Source organism: Aythya marila (assembly GCF_965140915.1).
Source record: "Aythya marila genome assembly, chromosome: 4".
Classification (NCBI taxonomy): Eukaryota; Metazoa; Chordata; class Aves; order Anseriformes; family Anatidae; genus Aythya; species Aythya marila.
The window spans coordinates 7,807,022-7,830,171 of NC_139045.1; the positions used below are offsets into that span (position 1 = coordinate 7,807,022).

The 23,150-nt window shown below is 39.6% G+C and overlaps 1 protein-coding gene across 5 annotated transcripts in view; it reads right to left on the bottom strand.

The window, feature by feature from the left end:
• Positions 1-213: 213 nt before the first annotated feature.
• RAP1GDS1 (Rap1 GTPase-GDP dissociation stimulator 1) overlaps positions 214-23,150 on the bottom strand; it is a 95,434-nt gene continuing 72,497 nt past the window's right edge. For all 5 annotated transcript variants that reach the window (XM_082759111.1, XM_082759112.1, XM_082759110.1 and 2 more), the window contains 10 exons: positions 18,153-18,281; positions 15,611-15,736; positions 12,358-12,501; positions 11,955-12,086; positions 11,408-11,542; positions 9,799-9,924; positions 8,390-8,529; positions 6,107-6,233; positions 4,624-4,752; positions 214-884 (listed from right to left, as the gene is read on the bottom strand). In XM_082759111.1, coding sequence (XP_082615237.1) covers positions 757-884; positions 4,624-4,752; positions 6,107-6,233; positions 8,390-8,529; positions 9,799-9,924; positions 11,408-11,542; positions 11,955-12,086; positions 12,358-12,501; positions 15,611-15,736; positions 18,153-18,281 — 1,316 coding nt within the window. In that variant the 3' untranslated portion in view covers positions 214-756. The remainder of the gene's footprint in view (positions 885-4,623; positions 4,753-6,106; positions 6,234-8,389; positions 8,530-9,798; positions 9,925-11,407; positions 11,543-11,954; positions 12,087-12,357; positions 12,502-15,610; positions 15,737-18,152; positions 18,282-23,150) is intronic.

Consider the following 23,150-nt stretch of genomic DNA (forward strand, 5'->3'; position numbering starts at 1 on the left):
TGTGAAAACCCCCAGTTGTTAAACCACACAGTGCCTCTGTGCACAGCAGTGTGTGCAGTGGAAGTGGCTGGAATTGTTTCCTTTGTATTCTTGGAGCTGAAAGGCAGTGATTGAGCAGGGGCCAGAGCCAGGAACGAGAAGGGCTCCTCACCAGTGCCTGCTGGTGTGGCCTCAGCTTCTCTGGGTGAATATGGAAAAGGACAAACCACAGGATAAAGTGAGAGCACTGAAATTTTTATTTGTTACCTCTAGGTACCACGAGTTTGACATTAATAGGCAAGACCAGTGAATGAGCAGCAGTACATTGCATCCAAACCTGCGTCTCCAGAGCACCAAAAATGGAGCTAGATTTACTTCTTAATCCTACAGTCAGCACACTAGCCTGGACTTGCTGCATCTTGTATTGTCCCTAATTTAGTAGTACATTGTTACGCGGTTAGGGGCTGTGAGGAGAGAGTCGTCATGTAGTACCACTTTTACATCATCATAGGACTACAACATGCACATTCTACTATGTGGCCCAAGCAACAAGAATACGAGTAGAACAGTTACGGGTGGAGACAGGTTCATGTTAACACCACCTATGAATTTTTAGAAACCTTTTTTTGGACGGGTACCTACAGCAGTTCATCAATTTGTGTGGGAACATTACACGCATGCACAAGTGATACAGTGGAAAACATAGCAGGAGCGGCAGCAGGACGAAGGACAAAGGTGGAATCTGTGATGGGATGCACTGAAAACAAGAGACCTTCCTCAGCTTTCTACAGCAAGTCTCTGCTCTGTTAGCGAGGCCTGCTGGGCAACAGTTTTGTTCTCATGGCTGCGGAGTTTTGATACGACTTCTAGAAATGCCATGCTCTGCACTTCCTTTTGGAGAGGTTCTGGAAAAAAGAAAGAGTAAAAGAAATGGTGCTTGGTATGAGACGGGCGAGAGAACAGCAAAGCTGGGTGGGTGTGAGGCACTTAGGGAGTCCCTGGTGTACACGCATACGCACACAGGTGTGTGTACTCACGGGCTTTGCATTTACTGTTCTCATTTGCTTTTGAGGATGGAGAGAACTCCCTGGGCCTAGGCATGCCCAGGCGCCATGGACTTCAGGTAGAGGTGAAGGCTGAAGCTGCTGCCTGGCAGGCACAAAGATCCACCTGGTAAGTCCTCCAAAAGAGATGCTTAGGAAGTGTTTGTTTTCTAATGGAGTATTTTTCTGCTTTATTACTTAAACTGGTCTGATGGAGTGAATGAGGGTGCCTGGAGGGTTCGCTGCATAGCTCACCTGTAGTAAATCAGCTCTGGTTGCTTGTGGGGGAGTGTGAGGAGAGTAAGGGATTTCCTTACTGTCTGTGTCACTGCTTGGGAGCTGCCCAGCTGTGGTTCAGCTCTGACTGTGACAGTGCAACACGTCAGGCACTGCACTGTGCACATTATCCCTGGAAGTCTTTAAAAGATGTTTAGATGTAGAGCTTAGGGATATGGTTTAGTGGGGACTGTTAGCGTTAGGTCAGAGGTTGGACTCGATGATCTTGAGGTCTCTTCCAACCTAGAAATTCTGTGATTCTATGTGTACAGCGTTTGTGTGTGACTTCAAAGTGTGACACTGTGCTGCCAGTCTGATCCTTGATTGTGTCGTACGCTGTGCCAGTAAGGACAGGTCGGGAACGACCCAGACAGTGCAATTCACAAAAAAAATACAATGTGGAGCATTTACCTGGAGCCCTGTGTTCAGGCATCCCACAGTGAAGAGCCAAAGCAGCTGGTGGTGTTTCATGCCCTGCTTAGTCCATTCTGGTGAACTCTCACTCAGCAGCAAACACCTACAGGTATTTTTTTTGTTTCCCAGGTGCTGCTGGGGCCTCATCCCTGAGCTTCCCGGGAGGAATCCCAACCATCTGTTTCAGATCAGCTATGCATATTTACTGCTTTTCCTCTGGACAGAAAAGCACGCTTTGTCCATTTGTTTTCCCTGCCAACTTTCTTGTTCACAAGTTTTCAGTTTTCTTTCAGTTTATCCCCTGCTGTGTGGGAGCTAGGAGCTCTCGCACGGCCGTGCACCCGGGAACTGGGTTACAGAGGGTAGTGTCAGCAAAGCTCTCGGGGTGCTTATACCGTGTAAGTGCTTTCCTTCCTCTTTCTACTTCTAAGATAGCATTGTCTTTAAGCAGATGTTACTGAACTACCTCTCAGGAGCTTGCTGTGACTTACTGTGGCTGATCGGTTGTGCTCAGAATCCAGATTGCTGGACCCTCACACAGACGTGACTGCTAGCTAGGAATGCTCTGCTTTTGCTTATTCCTTAGGTTACGTTTCCATTTTTTGTTGTCTTGCTTATTCCCTCTTTCCAGCCATTCTTTCAGTTGCAACATCAACTTCCAGATGGCAAAAAAATCCTTTTTATACATGTGTATTTACTGCTAAAGCACAGCTGTTAGTAGTATCAAGTTAAATATGATGCCAGATACCCTGTAATGAAGGATAGTAACAGCAGGCCCTGGAGAATTAAACTTCCCAATAATTAAAACCAAGACAACCACTTTCTAGCTGTTGTGGAACTATGGCTCTGTTTACAGTATAACATGGGAACTTGTAAACATAAATACTCATTGTGCAGGGATGGTGGCAGAAATGTTAGAGGCAGCAGGGCTGGAAGAAATGTATTTCGTATTTTCTCATGCATGGAGAGCAAACTTTGTGATTGCACTGCCTGCCTCCCCTGGTTAAAAATCAGGTGGGGGGGGGTTAAAAGCTAATACCAGGGTTGCTCAGTTATTGTTTTTATGTACTGGCTGTTGTTACATAGGTCTGTTCATCAAGAAGGGAGGCTGGCCACTGGGTCAGCCAAGTGCTGAGCCCTAACTTCACAGCTGTGTAGTGTAGTGATGTGCTGTCTGCTCTCTGGGAGAATGCTAAGATGCCTCTTGTCTATGTAAAACTTGCAGTGTGCTGGCTGAGCTCTGCCAGCTGGATAACTCACTCTGAAAAAAAAATTACTCCAGTGGAATAGAGGTGGTTATTTGACCTTAAATAATGCTGTCCATCTTGCAGGTGACAAGACTCAGGGAAGTGAAAATGCAAGTGCTGAGCAGAATTTCTGAGGCTGATGTTTTTAGTCGGAAGCAATGGGAGCCTCACAAGAGCACTGCAATGAGGCTGAGGGAACCTCTGCAGAAGGGCTTCTGCTCTAAAATGGATGGACGACTCCAAGCACAAAATGGCTTAAGGTAAGAGGGCCGTGAGTAAAACCTAAATGCTGTGTCTTAGCATTAAAGCAAATGCTTAGTGGGAGCTGAGGCTTGTTAGCAAGCATTGAGCACCCTTTTTTGTACAGTGAGATGTATGTATTGCTCTAAAAACCATGTATTAGTTCCTTTAAGATGTCAGTAATACAGCAGTCACCAGCATGGATGCACGGGCAGCCATGAACATATGGGTTCACCAGCCCTGCAGCTGGCGTGGTGAACTCTATATAGGAAAAGCAGCTTTGGTTACAGACAGCATGCACGTAGCTATAATGGTTTAATCAATTCAGCTGAATTGCTGTGAACTCATCTCTGGCAAATCTTCAGCTGTTTCACACTCATCAAGCCATGTGCAGAGATGGGTACTGAACAGGTACTGACTTCCTACCTTTCTGCACTTAATGCAGTTCCTTGTCCCTTAGGTGTTTGTAAATTTCTGATTTTTTTTCCTCACATGAAATTTGGTCTCCTTCCATAGAGTAAATACTTTTTGAAGGACTGAGTGAAAGAAACTTGTCCACTTCTTGAATCCTCAGCTGGGGATCAAACTTCTTCATGATACTTTGCTCCATTTCTCCCCTCCCTCTTTGTCCATGCAGAGGTGTGAAGTTGCATTGCAAGCCATAGCCTGCTTCTTCACTATCCTCAAAGCAATCTGACCATTGCCAGAGGGTTACCTCAGAAAGAAGAGAGTTCAGTGTCCAGCCCTGGCATGTGTTAGAGCACAACCTGCTCATCTTTCAAAAAAAACCACAAACAGTTGTGCTCAGAGCACGTGAAGGCTGCCAAGGGAAGGACTCTTCCTAGCAAGGTCAGTGAGCAGGATGCCAGCCTATGTGCTGTACGAAGTGCTCACTTGTGTCCCTGTAAGTATTCTTTTTTTTTTTTTTTTTCTCTTTTTTAACTTTCTACTGTTATTGTAGGAATTTAAAGGAGGTGCTCTGCAAACTTCTCTTCCACCTAATTTTACTTGAAGAAAGAAAACCAAAACCCAAAAAACAGCCATCACCCATCGATTACAGGGAGCTTACAGCTAAAGGTAAGAATTAAGTTCTTGTTATCTGCATGTTTGCACAGAGAGCCTGACACTGTACAGTTAAAGGTGGTTTTTGTTTTTCTCTTGTAAAACTTGTAGATAGCTCAAACTTCCAGGAGTTATCTGCAAACTGCAGAGGCCTGAATCCAATTTTGGCAGTTAATATCCCAAACTGAGTTAATAGCCTTTTTCGTGACACTAAAGTGTCACAGTAAATCAAACTATTCTGTGTACATTCCTTGTGAACAGAAACAAAGACTGAGTGCATTTGCATGTGCTCCAAAAGGTCAGGTTACAAAAAATTTATAATAAAAAATCTCTTGGAAAAGCACCCCCTCCTGAATACTCACCAGATCCTATAAGGGCACAGATCAGCACCATGGAGTTGTATTTTATTTCTGGAGCACTCCTGTCATCTGAGAGCAGTCTGTGTAGAATCTGAACGAGCTGAGCGTTTTCAAGGTCCTTTTCAGCAGTGACTGAAACACAAGTGAAAACTTGTAAACCTGGAAGTGCCGCTTGGTTTGATACTTTAGTGTTTTAGCCGCTTACTGAAACATGGATCTCCCACTGTAGTGGAATTGGTGCTGTGGTACCTAGCTCACTGGCATAAAACTGAAGCACATATTAGATGGTGTGCTGATAGGAATCACAGCTCTTGCTATAAAAATGCAAAATAGCTTAACTGCTTGAAAGGACAATTACACAGTTTAATAATAAAATCCAATCTTAAATGCGCAGTGAGCTGATGGAAAATCTGCCTGGCTTTCTAGCTGTTTAAGCCAACACCTGCAATATTTAAGCTTTCAAGACTTTCACTGCCTGAATTGCTTTTGAAAACTTTGTTTAACTTAAATACAGGCAGTGTAATTCTTGACTCCATGGTAGAGAGAGAGATCCATTAAGACCATGAAAAGCTTTGCAAAATCAGAATATGAGTTATTTCCTCTGTAGTTTTCTAAGAAACATTAATGTACTGAATTCAGCCTCAGAACCTTTAAATGTCTGAATATAAGACAAGGGTTAGAAGTGTCATGTAATTACAAGCATTTTTCCTTTCAATTAAAACAAAACAATTCCCCGATGCATCGGCAGCGATTGGGAAGTTGAAAGTAGCATTCTGCTAGTGCACAATGACAAGAGATGAAATCAAGAACAAAAATACGTAAATGTTGCTTGTTCAGATCATCATCATCTTAGTTAACAAGCAAGCAAACAGGATAAATAAAGCCCCCAGTGGGCATTTCCCTTTCTTTGTTTGATAAGCTGAAGTATTACAAAGGCAGGTCAAGATATGTACTCATCTCTGCCTTCATATGGCAACTCTTGCATCTATTTCTGTGGAATTTAATAATAATAAAGACATTTGGGGGCATCATCCACCTCCATATGTATTCTTCAGCTCTCACAGATTAGGCAAGTGAAAGCTTTACTTTGATAAGCTCTCTCAAAAGGGGATTAACCATCCCAGTGCACACAGACCTAGGTCATACAGTCTCCACTCTAAAACAGTTAGCCTTTGGGGTTTTACCCCAAATCTGAAATCTGTTAGAGGGTGTTCTAGATTGTGTTTACCTACCAGAATAATAGAATAGGAACTGTATCACGAGCAAACTCCAGTTTTTCCAGTTTTCTGTTTAACCTTATTTCCTGTTTGTCAGTGCATGACTTGCCATGTATTTCTGTGCTGCCGAAAGGCCGGTGGAAGAAGCAGCTGGTGGAAGAAGCAGCCTGCTCCACATTGCAAGAGATGCTCGCACGACTGCCCCTGTGCAATTCTCATGGGCCCAGGCTCAGAAGAACGCAGGCGGAGTTAACCTCTGGGATACTCACCTAACTCTAAAGCTGCTATTAGTGCCAGCGCAACGAGAGCTTCGTTTTGCATTATTACATGTTCGCTGGTCGCCATGGTTACTAAATGCTTGATGCCACCGCTCTGTACAATGGTCCTAATGACATCCTAAAAGAAATAGCATAGAAATTAAAAAAAAAAAAAAGAAGATTCTGCATTGCACACAAACTGTTAAATAACAAATCTGTCACCGATGCTGTGTTGTCTCCAGGTAAGGCTGCTCATTGGTTATATGCACATTGAAGAACTTTATACATAAATGTACATATACATAATACATAAGCCTAATTATCTGTAATTACTCTAATTATAAGATGGACCTGTCAAACTGTGCCACTTAACCATTTATGGTGTTTGAGGTCTTTGATTTACCTGTACATGATCATTAAAAAGTTAGTTTGCACCTAATTTAAGTTTTCACAGTTATATGTGAAATATATATTTTTCACAGCAAAAATACTTGCAAAATACTGACTGAAAGTCGGGTAACTTTGCATGCTAAAGGGCAACAGTCCAAATATATATATATTATTTTTATATATATTAATATATATAGATTATATATTTATATATATATATAAATATATAATCTATATATTTTATATATATAAAATATATATTTTTTAACTATTTATTTGTTCTGAGGGTGCAAAGTTATAATAGTTATAACTAATAATAACTAATATAATAGCTAATATTCATTTTTAAATTTTATAGAATATTCATATAAATTATATACTTATATTTATTATTTATTTCTATCATGTTTGTCATTAAATATTATTTTTACATTTATGATTTATATAATATTTATGATTATTATTAATAATAACTAACAATTAAATAGTTATTTCTTGGAATAAGAATTTAGTTTAAATTTTTAAAGATAGCGTTGAATTTCCATTCAAAGGATACATCCCCTCTAAACACCAACCACAAACCAAAACTCATCAACTGCTACATGTGTTTAGAATGACTTACATGCCAGTGCTTGCACAGACTATGCAGCAACATTCTTTGTGCAGGGAACCAGACACAATATGATCATAACCTTGAAAACTGAAATCCTTTTAGTTATCATATTGAGGATGCTTGTGGTGCAAGTCACAGCTGAATGACTCATGAATTTAACACTTAAAAAACTTATTCTTTTCTGAATGACATAATATATACAAGTCTATGTGTATAGATAGAAATACATATATATAAAATGTATGCGTATATAAAAATATATATACATATATATTTATACTTTTCCTTACTTGCAGTGATGCTTCTTCCTATTTGTGATTTTTCTGGTAGAAATCCAAAGAGGTTTTGAGACTTCCTCGAATTCTCTGGGAACTGCTAATTTCTGCTTGAGTTGGTGGAGAATTTTGGCTATATGCCCTGACGTGAAAATTTTAATGATTTTATAGGTGAACATCATCCTCCAAAAGGTAGTACCAAGCAGGTAAGAGATGACAGCATCCAGGTTCAATACCAGTGTGGTTTAACAGACAAGTACTGACTCCATTTTTTAAAATGGGACCTAAGGTTCCTAAACTACCACTGCCTTTCTAAATACTAGCTGAAATACTTTTAAATAAAAAAATGAACTCAAATTAGTGTGCAGTAAAGAACCAGTTGTACCCATAACCAAACCTAGAGGGCAGTAAAAGCATTAAAAAAAAACACCAAAAAATAAAACCACCTTCTCAGCTCTACATTTTCTTCTAATAGTCATTCTGTGAATGCCTATTTAATATCTATCTATATAGAAAGATAACAGCGATTGAATGCAATGCCTCCTTACATATATCATCATAAAGTAGAAAATATGGCATGCTGAACTTCTACAGGATACAACACAAATTCAAATGGGTCAAGACTGAGCCACATTCACCCTAACAATGTTTTTTAATTGGCCTGCAACTCTGTGACTGTTCTGCTTTGTTTCTATGTTTTTTACCTACATAGTTCCAGTGACTGTTTAAACCTGGTGCTCGAGTCTGACTGGCAGGTCCTGGAGGCAGAGAGGATGTAACATATGAATAAAGGCCTGTCTGGACGCCCACCTGGGCAGCCTGCTCTGAGGAACCTGATTTGGCAGGGGGTTTGGACCCAATGATCTTTCGAGGTCTCTTCCAACCCCTACAGGTCTGTGATTCCGTGAAAGCAACCTGGCTTTCTAGAAAGATTGTGTACCAGAGGCCTTGGCTACTAATGATACGAAGTGCAGAGGTAACTCTTTGTGCTTAAAAGCTGAAATTTTCGCCACTTACTTTTGATTTGCTGTGTCGTATAAGTGCAGACAGTAGTCTGTTCGACTCTCCCATCACACCTGCGTGATCCTTGGCTTCACACCACTCCACCAACCGTTCCACCAGCTTTGCATTTTTTCCCAGCTGTTCAGCTGCTTCTGCTACACGTTGCCGGAGCCAACAACACAACAGAGAAGTTGTCATTTTTTTAAAGCAAGTGTTAGAAAAATAAGCTGAAAGTCACTAACTAGAAGGAGTTGAAGGAGAACTTTGCCAGCTTGAGCTAACAGTGTGAAAAGTCGAGGTTGCATGGAAGCAAGTAAAGCCAAAATGGAAACAAAATACCAAAAACACTCATAACCAAAAAAAAAAAAAAATGCCAAGGACTTTTCAGCTCCTCGCTCTGTCCTGCCAGTGGGCAGGCTGAGCGTGAAGCAGGAGCTGTGAGGGGACAGACCCAGGACCATGATCCAAACTGGCCATAGGGGTATCCCACACCATCTGGGGTCATGCTGAACAATATATAGGGGTGGCTAGCTGGGGTAGGGGGCCGGCTGCTTGGGGTTAGGCTGGGCAATTGCATTATGCATCACTTGTTTTGTACATATTACTATTAGTTGTACTATCATTATTATTATTTTCCTGTCTTAATAAACTGCCTTTATCTCAACTCACAGGCTTCACTGTCCTGTTTCTCTCCCCCATCCCAGAGAGGGAGGGGGGAGACTGAGCAAACAGCTGCGTGGTGCTTAGCTGCCGACCGGGTTAAACCACAAGATGTTAAAGTTGCATAAGTTACTTCAATGAATTTCTACTTCACATCTAATAGCTATGCTAGAACTACAAGGGAGCTTTTGAAAAAAATCTGCTCTACTAGGTCAAAAATAAATACTTGGCTAATTATCTCATTAATAACTTTTTTTTTTTAGCTGTCTAATTTCATAAATACAGATCTTAGGTACAAGAACAAGAAGCAGAACTGAAAGGTGCTTGCTCCTTTTAAATTGCAGCTTATCAATTAGCAAGCGCATTAGTGTGCTCCAAGAAGCTAGGTACAGCTAGAAAATGCAGCAAGTGAACAGCAAAGCTGGAGTGGTAGCTTAAAACTCCCACGCCTCAACGCATACTCATAATGTGACAGTGTAGGAGAGTTCTGAAGTACAAAAGTAAACAAGCATTTGACACCTATTCTGAGGGTCCCGAGTAGTCAATTTAGGAGTGCTGAAAAAAAAAGTCAACCCACATTTTTCTCTCCCTTTGCATATGTATTAGGTTTATTCTAAGGTTTCAGGCTTAAAATTAAAAAGAACAACAGCAACAAAAAAAAACACAAACAATAAAAAACCCCCTCTGCTTCCCTTCTCTCTTAGCATTATATCATAGACTGAACCAAAGAGAATTACTTAACATAGAGAACAGCTTATTTTTACCTTGTGCATCTATTAACATTCTTAATGTTCCCAGCAGCTTGAATTGAACAGGGGGCATCTCCGATCTGAGAAATTTCAATACTGCTTCTGCAACGCCAGCTGATAGCATCTTAGCCTTATTTACAACTGCATGAATAAAGAACAGGAACGATTTCAAGAACATTTCTGGAAGGTGCAATTTATTTCCAAGACAATCTTGATGCAATTTTTAAGACAACATTTGAAAAATAGCTCGTGAACACAGACAGCATGTGCTGACAATGCTGTGTTTTAGAAAAACGTTGGGGTTGCTAAGACACAGGTATGAAATGCAGTGCTTTGTCCCAGCATGCACGCCTAATCTCCAGTGTTCACCCTGAACTGAAGGCTAGACTCCTCCACCTTGGCTAGGAAAGGAGTCCTCCACAAAATGCACTGAGCAGAAGCCCAGGCTAGAGCTTACCTGTGCCCTAAAATATGGGAAAACATCTCTGATTCCCAACAACACTCTTGTGTTTCTCATAGAGAAAGAAACTAAAGCATCCAATTAGCAGAGCAACCTCATACCCAGTTCCAATACTTTACACAAAAAACACTGTGGCCTGACATGTCTGGAGTCCTGGTAAGGCCCCCGCAAGCTGTCCTTCATCCCTTCCACTAGTCTTAAGTTCTCCACTTCCATGGGTCCAATACTGTACTTAGGAAAAAATACTACTTTCATATTCAAAGTAGTGTTTAACAAGCAGTTCATCACGGGGCCAATTATTCCTTGCTCATTTTTCTGTAACAATATCCATTAAATCTTGTTTCGGTCTCTGGCTGACATCCCCGAGCATAGGCTACAGGGAAGCTTTCCAACAAATGGAAGTTAACAGAACTGCCCAAGAAATATAAGCAAGTGGCATGCCACTAAAGCTGCATGGGTTTAGTATGTACGCACAATCATTTTTAGAAAATTACTCTTTGTGAAGACTGAAAATAGTAAAATGAGGTTAAATGGATAAAAGGCTTATTTTGTGGCCTTGTACTAGAAAGCATATATAATTATTATAGGCTTGTTTTGTTTTTATGTGCAGGTACTCTGTCTTTTACATTTGGGTAATCAAAACTCACACAAGTGGAGTTATTAAAATGACAAAATTAGCATTCAGTTCATTGCCTACAAACAGTAACCAACTGGAGCAGTTCAGCTCCAGCTCTAACTTCTGAACTGTCAAAGCTCTAGGAGTTACAGGGAGATGCAGTGCTTCAGCAATTTGGGCACTGCTGTCTGCTGGGGACCCTCAGCTGTGGAAGAGAACCCAAAATGGAAACACACAGTGCTCTGCATGGAAGGGTTTGAGAAATCCTATCTGAGGCCTCAGCTCCCTGCTTGCCACAAAGCTGCCCTTTCCTTGGTGGGGGGTGATACCGTGGGTTCAGAGTGGCCAAAGGATGGCTGATGGGTCAGTGATTTATTTAAAACTGCCGGCTGCAGCTGCTGTGCAGAAACTACAAAAGCAGTTATGGGCCTGAATGAAAAGCAGCAGGCTGACCTCCTCCAGAAATGTCCCACCCTCAGCCCCTGGGGCTTGCAGGGGGAGAGCAGAATTTCACATTGGTGCAATTAGCAATGCAAAGGGAGGCTTACCAGGAATAGCCAGGTTTCTGAGCGCACTCAGGGCTGCGTGCTGCACAGTTACGTTTCCGTCCTCGACATGTCTGTCTAGCAGATCCATCAGCTTCTGAACTATGCCATTATCCACCATATGGATGCAGTTTCCGTCTGTGCAAGATGAGACCATGTCACTTGTGAGTGAAAGAATATTGCTAAGATTTTTATTTGAGCTTTTTAAGAACAGAAGTGTCACTTCCCTGCTCCTTTCTAGATCTTACTGCTGGAGAATTTGACCACCGTCGTCAGTGGGGGGTTACAGTGCTCATGGCAAATTTAGAACAGTGATATGAGAAACTGAAGAAGGCAGAAATCTATACATCTATCACAAATGTGAAAGGTTTATTTTAATTATTATTTTTAAAGCAGCCTTAACACTTTCCAGGATTTTAAAGTATAAAACTACCAATGGTGCTGTATAGCTTCATACCAGCTTTAACACTGCACACACTTTCTCTGTACAGATGTAGCATGACAGAAAGGCACAAATAAATACATGTAAGATACTATAGCATAGTCTTACCATTTCTGGCAAAATTTGCAATAGCCAATGCTCCTGCAAGCTGTAGCTGATGGCTATTGGAAGGAATCCATGAAAGCACTCTTTGGAACACGCTGCCTTTTCCTCCTTCAAATAACTTTTGCATGGATTCATCTGGAATAAAAAGCCAAAGCTTTGTCAGCAAGCCAAAAAAATGTTAGGGAAAATTCTTCTATTTTTATGTGTCAAGTTCTGCTGGCTTCACTACAATTTATTCAGTCCTGCAATCAGATGAGAGACAAAATCTGACCTACTACATGTTAAATGGCAGGTCCTTTAGGTTATTTAAAAAATAGTTTAATAATAGTAAACTTCAGCAGCCAAATGGCATACAGGTGTCTGCTGTTGCTTTGCAAAAGGTAAACTGTACTTACACTGTACTTACCTCCAAGCAATAATAAAACCATAAGATCTGAAGCTGTTTTAAGCTCTGCAACATCATCCTCTTTGTCACTATCCACAGTCTTCTGGACAATCTCAAGCAAGCACTCCACCAAGCCTGCTTCAACCAGCTGCAGTTTAATGACATCTGAAGAACAGCATGGAGAGGAGGAGTCAACATTATGAGTTTAAACACATCTATTGTACCTGCATGCAGGACAGCAAACACGTAACAATGCCAAGTGTTTCACTGACAGCTCGTCAGTGCAACTTAATTATTGTAGGTTCTCAGGGTCAACTTCCATCACTGCTCATCTACCAGGTGCTCCCCCAGCTCTGGACTGCCTTTAGACCACGTCTACACACTGTGAAGCAGTGTGGGGCTGCTCTTCTGTTCTCAAAAATGAGCAAATTTATCTGCAGAAAACATCTGGCATCTCAGTCCTTACACAGCATGCTCATAAGGGCTGTGCTGCGTTAGGGATCTCTGAAGACTTTGGAGTGTGCTGCAGAACAAACCTAACGTCTCACCTTCTATTTCATCCACAGAAGAACTAACTGACTTCCCACAGACACGCAAATATCAAATACAAAACTTTTTGATGAAATTTCAGAGCAATTAATCACCTATTTCTTTCAGCTGAGCCAAGGTTTCGGCCTTTGTTGAAAAGGCTGCAGGAGGAGTACAGTAAGGCCAAATCCAGCAGGCTGGGCTGGGAGAGAAATTTGTTGTGATTGGAGAAAACCTGAACACTGATACAGCAAACTCGATGCTTAGTTATTAGCAATAAGGCTCAACAGAGAAGGTGATGAACGTGTTACTCAGGTGGTGAAATAGGAAGGATTTGGAAGCAACATTTTCTGTCTCTGCAACACAATTTTTAACACCTTTTTTTTTCCCCCTGCGACTGGAGCTGGGCATCTCCTCTTTTACATGCCTAATTTCCTTTTCTGTTAAGAGGGGATGGCAGGTTGCCTGATGCTCTGTCACCTCTTTTTGTTCCATGAAAGTGATTCTGGTAGTTTTTTCATACCAACTTTAGACAAAAGAAGCTCTGCAGAAATGTCCAAACAAATGGATAGTGCATAGTTTTTTTGCATGAGATGGTGTTTTAACAGTAAGGAGTTTAGCCCAAGTTTAAAAACATTTTAAGGCCAAAGCCGTGGATGCATTTTTTTTTTTCCACAAGCGACAATTGGGTGAGGAGATGTCGCACCTCTGGTGAAGGATGTGTCTGATCCTCTCCATTTACTGCTGTTGCCAGGCTTTTTGCCTGACCGAAATGGTTTCTCTCAAAGCAGCTGGCCTTCTCATGAACTTTGTTAGGGAACACAAAATATTCAACTGGGATTTTTTTTTTAAATAGGTACTTTTGCACTGAGGCCCTTAAAAAGTTGCGGAACATCAGGTCGCTGTGATTTGAAAGATAAATTGCTGCACCAGGGTCCTTAAAAACAGAACAAAACGAACTAAAATACCTCCCCCACCAAACAAACAAGGCAACTCCCCCCAAATCCATTCTGCAAATTGTTCATTTAGATGTTTTTGCCTGCTGACCTATTGCCAATGATCTACAGTGAAAAGCACCTAAACGGTACCAGCACAGTGAACTCACTCCCTTTAAACATGCCTTGAATGCACAGTGACAGAGTTCAGCTGACTACCTTGTAACGTGCCAGTGGCTGAGTTATGTTCAGCAGCAGTAAACCCATCAAAGTTTACTGTGACCATAAAACGCAGAGAAAAATTAAGCATTTGAACTGAGATACGTGAAGCTAACACAAAGTTGGACCCGATTCTGCATCAGTCTCCAAGGATGGAACAATTTTAGAGCTGCATGCTAGTTATTATATAATAAATGAATAGATTTTGGCAAAATGCACATTTTTAGAACTGAAGAGAGGAATCCTGTTTCACATATCATTTACAATAAAAGACAAAATAACTGCTGAGAATAGACATTACCACTTCTTTAAATTGAAGTCAAGATTTATCTTGATTTATACCATGTAAAACAGATAGACGTTGAAAAGAGTAGGATGAGACTTAAATCTTCAGAATCTACCATTCTAAGATTTATTCCATTTAAAGAAATTTTAATGTTGAGGTGATGAAAACAAAGTAAAGAGCCATCAAACACTGTGCTGTCTTCATACTGAGCTGATTCCCACTTCAGGCCAGAACTAGCTCCACAGGTTAACTCATTTTTTAGTTTCCCTTAAGGGCAGATGGTAGATTATACAAACCACACAGAAGTCCTTCTGGAGGAACATCCCGCAGGGATGATCCTGCACACATCCCTGTCATTCACTGCTCAAACCAGACAATGGACCTAGGTCTCCCGGGGCTAATAGTAATATATTCCACCAAACCCCCAAATTAAATTTAAATGATCTCTTAATGAATAGTAAGCAGAGAGCGTCCTGGTCTTAGCTCTGCAATTAGCATGCCCCTTGTAAAAATACTTCCATAGGACATGAAACTGTTGGTGGTTCTGAGATCCCAGGAAATGATGTAGTGGCTGACTTTTTGGTGCTGTAATGGGCTATGAACACTTTAGCCGATCGTGGTGCTCTTCCTGTTGTTCCTCAGGGATTACAGAACTACAACAGCCTCTTGTGAGCTTTGAGGGGAAAATGGAGTTCTCCTCATTTCACAGATAAATCTGCTGGCTACTTTAGAGAAGTAACTACCAATAATAAGCTCCACTGAGTCTAAAATGTAACTTTTCAATCAAATGGACTGTGCTCAAAATATAGGAGAAGAATATGGTGCTGAAGGCGAGCATAACACTTAACAGTTCTACAAGATAGTGCTTCATTATTATTGTACATTAATATGAAGCAGAGGTGTGATAGTTACTACATATTTCCTAGCATCTATCATTAGAAAATTATATCAAAGCTCTTATGGGCATCTTTGATATTCACATTTGTCTAGAAAATACTGTGAAATCCTCTAAAAAGCTGCTTTTAATATTCCCACTGCTGTTACGGGGAAATCAAACGTAACATAATCATACAGAAAGCGAATCAGAGGTGGAATCAGCATCAACAACTTGTAGGCCCCCCATCATGTGCTCAGACAATTGACATTCGCTTTATCTGAAACTGTCATCACAAGGATCAACCATGCAAACTTCCGAACAAAGCAGCCAGTTACTCCGCCTTTAGTCCCTAAAAGAGACAACAATATCCTTTCCTTTATAGCATTTTGGTATAAAAAAATACTGTAAGATTAAAATTAAAATTCTCACCGTTTTCTGCCAGGGGAGCCAGAACTTCAAAGATCATCTCTTTTTTATCATGCTCTATTTGTTTCTTGAACAGTTTCACAAGCTCTTCAGCAATGTTTGTGTAGGCAAACTGCTCTTTACTTGACTCTGTGAAGAAAAAAAAACAACAAAACCATATCAAGTAAACAAATCAAAAAGTAGAACTATTTTCTCTCTGTTACCGTGTTTATTCAGTAAGATGATTAATTGTTCTTGTCTGTGAAAAGCACTATAGACTCGCGCTTGTCACTAAATGAAAAGAAAAATGTCTAATGCTTCTAAACAAATGTACTGACTTAATTATGATTAAGACTGTTAAAAAAATATCTATATTTATGATCAAGGCTGTTGGGGCTGTTTCTGCCCCAGAGAATGTAAAGGTAGCTATAGAAACAGTAACGTTATGAAAATAGATATTAAGTCTTTGATTACCCTCAGCTTAACAGGAAGAATCACAGATTATATACTGCATTTTTCATGGGAGAGATGAAGAGTCATACTGAAAGCTTTAAAATTTTTACATGGTTTTGCAATGGTGACTTTTCCTTTGAGATCTGTGCATGGCTGTTTCATACCGCGCAGATCACACAGGGCAGCTTTGCAGATAGGCTAGCTTGCTACGAGGAGGTTAGCCAGCAGATAATGGTTCTTCACACATCGTGGATTCAACAAAAGCATCTCCTCCTCCATCACCTGCATGTTATTCTTCTTCACTGGCAGTTTTACAGGGGATGCAGATGGTAGGACTGGTGTTCTGCATTCTCCAGTTGCCACCTCCTGAGGACCATCTGTAGTTAAAAAACCTTCCAGCACCTTTGCTACTGCTCTAATGGATCGTTAGGGATTATTTTAATGTAGAATTGACCAAGGACTGGGAAAAAGCAGGAACTGCAGACTGACCCAGCCCCTTTTCCATACATCCTATTGTTGTTTTCTCTCTCTATATGTAAGATCGGGTAGCATATTCTAAGTGGATTTTTGACCTTTCCAGTATTTATAAAAGCACAGCTACTACTCTCTATTGGGTTTTTGCCCTGCTTTGACACAGAATAACTTTCATTTAATGTTTCTCAAGGGATCTGTGCATTGCAGTTGTCTTTTCTAAGTGATGAAAGATGACAACCTAACAATAAAACTCCCTGAAGTTATAAGGCAAAAATAAAATATTACAGTTACGATGTGATCAACTAAGCTTTTGCTTAAGGGAGATTAAAGTATTACAAGCTGAATTAATTTTGTGCCAATCTCATAGAACAAGCATTATTTTTCACCACCCAGGAGCAGGAAGGGAAGTGGCTGCCGTTGAGCTTCTTTCTCATGGCTCTTTTTGGTCAGCTGGGCAGTGCTGGCTCTTCCCAAACAGGGAAAGGAAATGGCATTCTCAGCAAAGATACCATTTATTGTATTTAATATCCGTATGGACTTCTAGTAAATGAGTTGTATTACGCTTTCTCCTGTGCAGACAGATAGACACAGTGCCTATCTTGAAGATCTCTGATCTACTCATTTCTTTAGTGCTATTATGATGAGTCTTTCTGTTGTTGTTTTATTATGCAAACTTGCCTCCTGTGAATAAAGGTATTATGTGTGTGATCAGACTAGCGTAGATGAGGACATAATATTCCCTCTGGCCTTGAAAACTATGAACATACGTCGCTTTAAATAATTCCAGGCCTCCAAATAGTACTAACTTAAAGATACATTTTTCACATTTTGAATTGCTGAATGTCCTTTGAAATTCAGGATGATGATCCTAACTGCTATATTATTATGCTCCAGAGTAAATAAGTAAATAAATAAAAAATAAGAGGACTAGAATTCCACAAAATAGGTTAGCAAAAGAACAACACTGATTTAAAACACAGGTGATAAAACGCAGGACCTAATAACCAGCTGGTTAGTTAGAAACACTTAGTTTTCATTTACCAATGAAAATCAATGCAATTGCAAAGGCTCTGGATCAAAGCATGATCACAAACTTCAATTTAAATGAAGTTGTAAGTAAACTTTTTAAAAATACCATCTCTAGCTTGGTACTGTTCGTGATTTATATACGCAAGTATTTAGTCTACTACATGTTAAAAGTCAACACCTAAAAGAATATTGTACAGGCAGATTTACAAACTGTGCCTGTCTCAGTTCCATTCAGTGATTTCCATGAGCCCAATTTAATCCTGATACAATGTTGTGGAGCTGCACCAGGATATATTATTTATATTATTAATAAATAATTCACTGTAAGTAGGAAATACTGCTCAGGAAATGCTGTTGGTGATTTAAAATGTGCCCAGTTGCATTGAAGAACATTAACATAAAACATAAGGTGTACTAAGTATCCAAATAAATTTAAGTTACTGAGGGAAAGAGACAACTATGGGTTTTAGAGATAAGCAGAAATTGCTCGCTTTAAATTTTGAATATACCAGAAGGAATGGAAGAAGCATCAGTGCAAGACTTTTGTTATTCTTAATATTTAACTTTAAGAAAATTGGATGTAAATTTGAGATTAATATTGCGGACTTACCAAGTTCTGCTAAATTGCCAAAAGCAACAAGGCACATCTCTGTCAGAGCTGCATTTTGGCAATGAATACCCAACAATTTCACTAACGTAGGAATAACACCCATATTGATAAGCTGCGACTGCAGGGTATCTACATAAAAAGAAAGTATAACAATGAGTTAGTATTTCTGTGTGTAGTAGTATTCTTTAAATCAAAAAAGCATTTTTCACACAAAGCAACTTCTAGCCTAAGCAGCATTAAAATGGCTGTCTCCTCTACACTAGGATCTGGTCCAGACACAGGATATGGACTCAGAATTCCCCCTTCCCTTGGCAATGGGACACCTTCCCAGAAATATTCCCTCCTGCTCTGGTAGTTAGGTATTGTGAATTATGCAGCTACTGGTCCTTTTGTGGTTCCTAATATATGTTGGGTTTGGTTCTTAGCTGACTGAGACTAGCTGACTGAAATCAAACAAAACTACATCAGTGAAAAACTTATTTATCTAAGAGCGTGGTTCTATATACTGTTATCTCTTAAAGATCAAAACTGGAAAATTAAAAGTAGAATGAATATAAACTGGTACTGAAATAAACATGAAAAGTTTTATAAACACAGGAAGTCACAATGTAGATTATGAGGAGCTTGAGAAAAAAGAAAGTTTAATAAAGACAAAAAAAATGGAAGGTTTAAGAAAAGTCCTTAGAAGCCATTCTGATAATTTCTTGCATAGGATGAAAGTTTATAGTATTTACAAGTAAGAAAGTTATTGCTCCTAGATGTCTGCAAATAGAAAGGTGCTTTGATAGTTAGGCAGAAACATGATTGTTTTAAAGGAGTATTTATAACCATATTTTCTCTTACACATTTTACCTATAACATAGCAAAGAAGAAAAACATTGTTTCACAGTTGAATAGAATGAAGCAGACATGAACACACCAGATGTTAAGTAATTTTCCTAAGCATCTTTCTTCCTTTATTTCTAAGCACTTTAGCTATGTTTAAATGTTATAGACTCAAAAGATAAGGATCCAAAGCCCAGTGAATTCAAAAGAATTCTATTACTTCATTTAGCTTTGGATCAAGCCCTACAGGGGGAATTATTATTATTATTTAAGGAATTCATTCTGAGCAGCTGAAATCAGTTGAAGTTTTTAACATCTGTGGAATCAGAGCCATAGAAATTGCAATTTTTATAGGGAGATAAAAATATCTTACAACTGTATCATCTCATGCTCTCAGAAACGTCTTTGCCTTCAAGATTCTGCCGAATGCATTTCAAATTTTCATGTAATTAAAATTATGAAAAGATTTTGGAATGTTTAGTTCATTTATATTTAGTAAAAATGCTTTTTGAATAATCATCAATTTGATGCACTAAATAAGTAAATGTTGCAGTTATTACAGGTTATTGGGAATGAACAGGAATCCTTATGGCTTGATGTCTTTAATAAAACTGTATTACTTACCAGTAACTGAATTTTCCTTTTTTTTTGGGGGGTGGGAGGGTGGGCTGGGGGTATTACCTCTTCCACAGATTCATGGTCTTTAGAGAGATTTATGAGAACACCATCTCAGACATCAAAGAGCTGTTGAAGTTGTCAAATTTCAGGTAAGTACAAATTGCACTAGCGCATGCATTGAATGCCATTTTACCTCCAGCAGATGTGTGAGTCACTACAATGCCCTCCTACTTCGTCCCAAACTGAAACATCTACGTCTTAATAGAGAAACTTGGGGGGGGGGGCGAGGGGGGGGAGCTGGAATGGTTCTTTGGAGAAAATGATTGTGTAGGAGAACTCAAGTTACTGGTAAATAATCTGTTTTTCTCCTTGATTTGTGATTGTCCCCTGCAGACACTTAAAAATGCTGAAGGAAAATTGGTAGTCATGGAGAGTAGGAGAACAAAGACACAAACCACAAATGCCATAGAAAATTATGTGGAAAGAAGTTGTTTTGTTACTAGACTATGCCTTTAGTCACTCTAAAATCACTTCATCCAACTCTAATGGACAAAGAGAGAATCTCTTTGAGTAATCTCTATGGGCTCCACTTGGCAAAGCATTCTGACACCAGAAACACAAACTCTGTACTTCGAGCAGTGCTTTTTTCTGCTGTCTTTCTCTTAACACAATAGATACAAAAAGTCTGGAGGAAAAGATGAGTGGAAAAAGGGAAACTATATCCAACCCTGAAAGAAAAAAAGGAATCTTAAGAGCTAAATGGAAGGATATGTTGTTCAAGAGGGCATTGCTTTAAGGGACTCTAGAAATCCCTAACAGGAAAAAAGGAAGAAGAAAATATACCACGAAAGAGTAATTGCACTGGTTTAAAAGTCAGATGTTGCATCTGACTCCATACCAGAGTTATTTCCCTGGTGTAGGAGTGTACCTGAGCACAGGAATGGCCTAGTGCAGGAATGGGATATAAAGAATCGTCAGCAAGGGAAAATCCAGGCACTGTATCAATGCCTTAGCTGCGGTAAGCAGGACGTATTTTCTCCTCTGACAAAGATAGGACAACCCTGTGAGTCACAAAGCTGCACAGGAGGCAAAACCTTCAAAAATGTAAGGCCGCCAGCAGCTGTTGGCCATAATTAAGCCTGGGCTTCCCATACAAATTCTGAATTTGTTTTTTATATCTGTTGTTATCACCAATAGGAGGCTCTTTCTCTATTAAATGCAAGAGCAAATTCTATTAAAGGGTAAACTTTAACAAAGATTCTCTCATCTGAATTTTGCCCCTATGTGATGCCCTGAGGTAAATGAGTTTAGCATGAAGTTTGGGGAGAAAAGCAATTGGCTTCTCACTGGTATGGAGACCTGCAGCACCTTTTAGTTTGGAGAAATGAAAAACATTGGAATGGTTCAGCCTGCAGAACAGGGACCAGCAGCAGCTCTCATGCTCTCCAGTGAAAGAGCACGGCCTGGGTAACCTGGAATAACTGCGTAATGTCAACCCTTCACTGCATGAAGTGCTAGGGCCCTATTAGAGCAGGAGACAGTCACAGGGGAAATATGAATCCATCCTACAAGAAGTTGCCTGATGCAGGGCTAAATGAAACCACGAGGCCCGGCAACATCATGTCTCAGGATGAAACAACATTCCTACCAGCTTCCTAAGCAGAACTTGGTGCATAGTGAATGGGAAGCATGAAAAACCGAATGCCTCTTCTGAATTTCTGACTTAAAACTAGAAAAGAAACTCTCAAATTTTACGCTGCTATCAAATGTTGCACTAGTTAGACGCCTCCGTGTTCTCTCGGGGCTGAAAAGCACTGATAGTGATGCTGCACAGATGCATATACAGGTAGATAAAAGGCAATCAATACATGCGCCAGCACAAATAATTACCTACCTAAAACTTGAATTTCAATGGCTCCATGTCCTTCGGTGACACACATGGAAACTCCAAAGAGTAAGATCTGAGGAGAATATCCCAAATTGAGAACTTTATTGGGGGCATTTGAATTCAAAATGCTGATTTAGGCTGTTTGATTTTGGACAGAATTTCAGAAAACAGCTAGTCATTTTGTGTTTAATCAGTAACAGTGATTATATCACTAATGTTTTCTACAAATTGGTGACATAAATTCATACCCTAAAAAAAAAAACAAAAACACAACTGCTTGTGACCCCCACATCTATGTTAAATCATCATATAACATACCTCTCTATCATTAAGAAAAAACAAACATACTTTTTATCTGCTTTTACATGCTTTATGTTACTTTGCATTTAAGTATATTTAGGACTTGAAAGCATGCTAAACATTTTTAGCTGTGATGTAAATGAAACAAAAACCACGGCAAGCATGAAAATTAGCAAAGGTAAGTCTTAGAAGGAAACGTTGAAATACTGCTATTAGACCATGATCATGGTACCATAAATCTCCCTTTCAGTCCTTGTGTAGCTTCTGTAGATGGTAAACAATGCAAGACAGTCCCCAACACTCATTCCAGTCACTAAGAGTTTTGTGAGAATAAGAAAAGCTTGGCAGTTGTATGATTTAACATCGTAATTTTACATTTTACAAAGGCACTGAATGAAAAAGACAACTTTGACAGACTAAAGTTTAATATGAAATGAGATGAGAAAGTAATCTATAAACAGACTTTTTCTTTATATATTCATACGTAAATACATATACATGCATACTGTGTCCAGTTGACTTCTGATCTACAACTTGACTACCTAAGAATCCAATTGACCTAGTTCTTCCATCCATTTAAAAATGCTTTTGTGATTTGTTTTGTAAGTCTCAAGAGAGACAATTAGCTACCTTATAGACTGATCCCATTAACTTGCAAATAGTCTTAGGTCACAGGATTATGAGATCTGCAGAATAACTACTCATTTCACTAGCTCTTTTACGTGACTATTTGCATGTGATTATTAGTTTTATTAATTATTAGTTTTTCACTCTTTATCCAAGCTTGCTTTGTCCCTTGCTCTTCAGCAGATTCGTAGCTATGTAGAGACTGTACGTACCAATACGTCTTCAGAATGGGAGAAGTATAACAACACACTGATCACATCAAAGGGTGCCAAAACAGCTCTTTTAAAGCACAGTTGCTCTGTTCCCTAAAGAAAGTTTGCATGGCTTGACAAAGAAATAGTTGCTACAGGCTTTTGTCAAGACTTGCTTCTTTATGGAAATTATGCCACGAGCAAAGATGTCCACAAACACGCTTGTCTCATTCCTAGCCATACCTGCAACTTGGCATTTTATGAACTAATAATGGAAAGCAGGGATGAGCTATTTGAGTCTGACTGAAAACAGGCATTAAAATACGATTAAGACAGACAGGGTCAAGATAATCCTAGACTGAAGACAAAGGGATGCATCCCATAAAACATCCCTCTGATTTCTAGCAATGCAATTAAAAATAAACACTTTTTTTTTTTTTTTAAAGCTTAAAAGAACAGGAAGAGATGCTAAAGCCAAGTTTGTTCTGTTAACATTGTAGCACCTAATGAAATGATAAGATACCAGGGAAGCAAAAGGATTGAGAGACA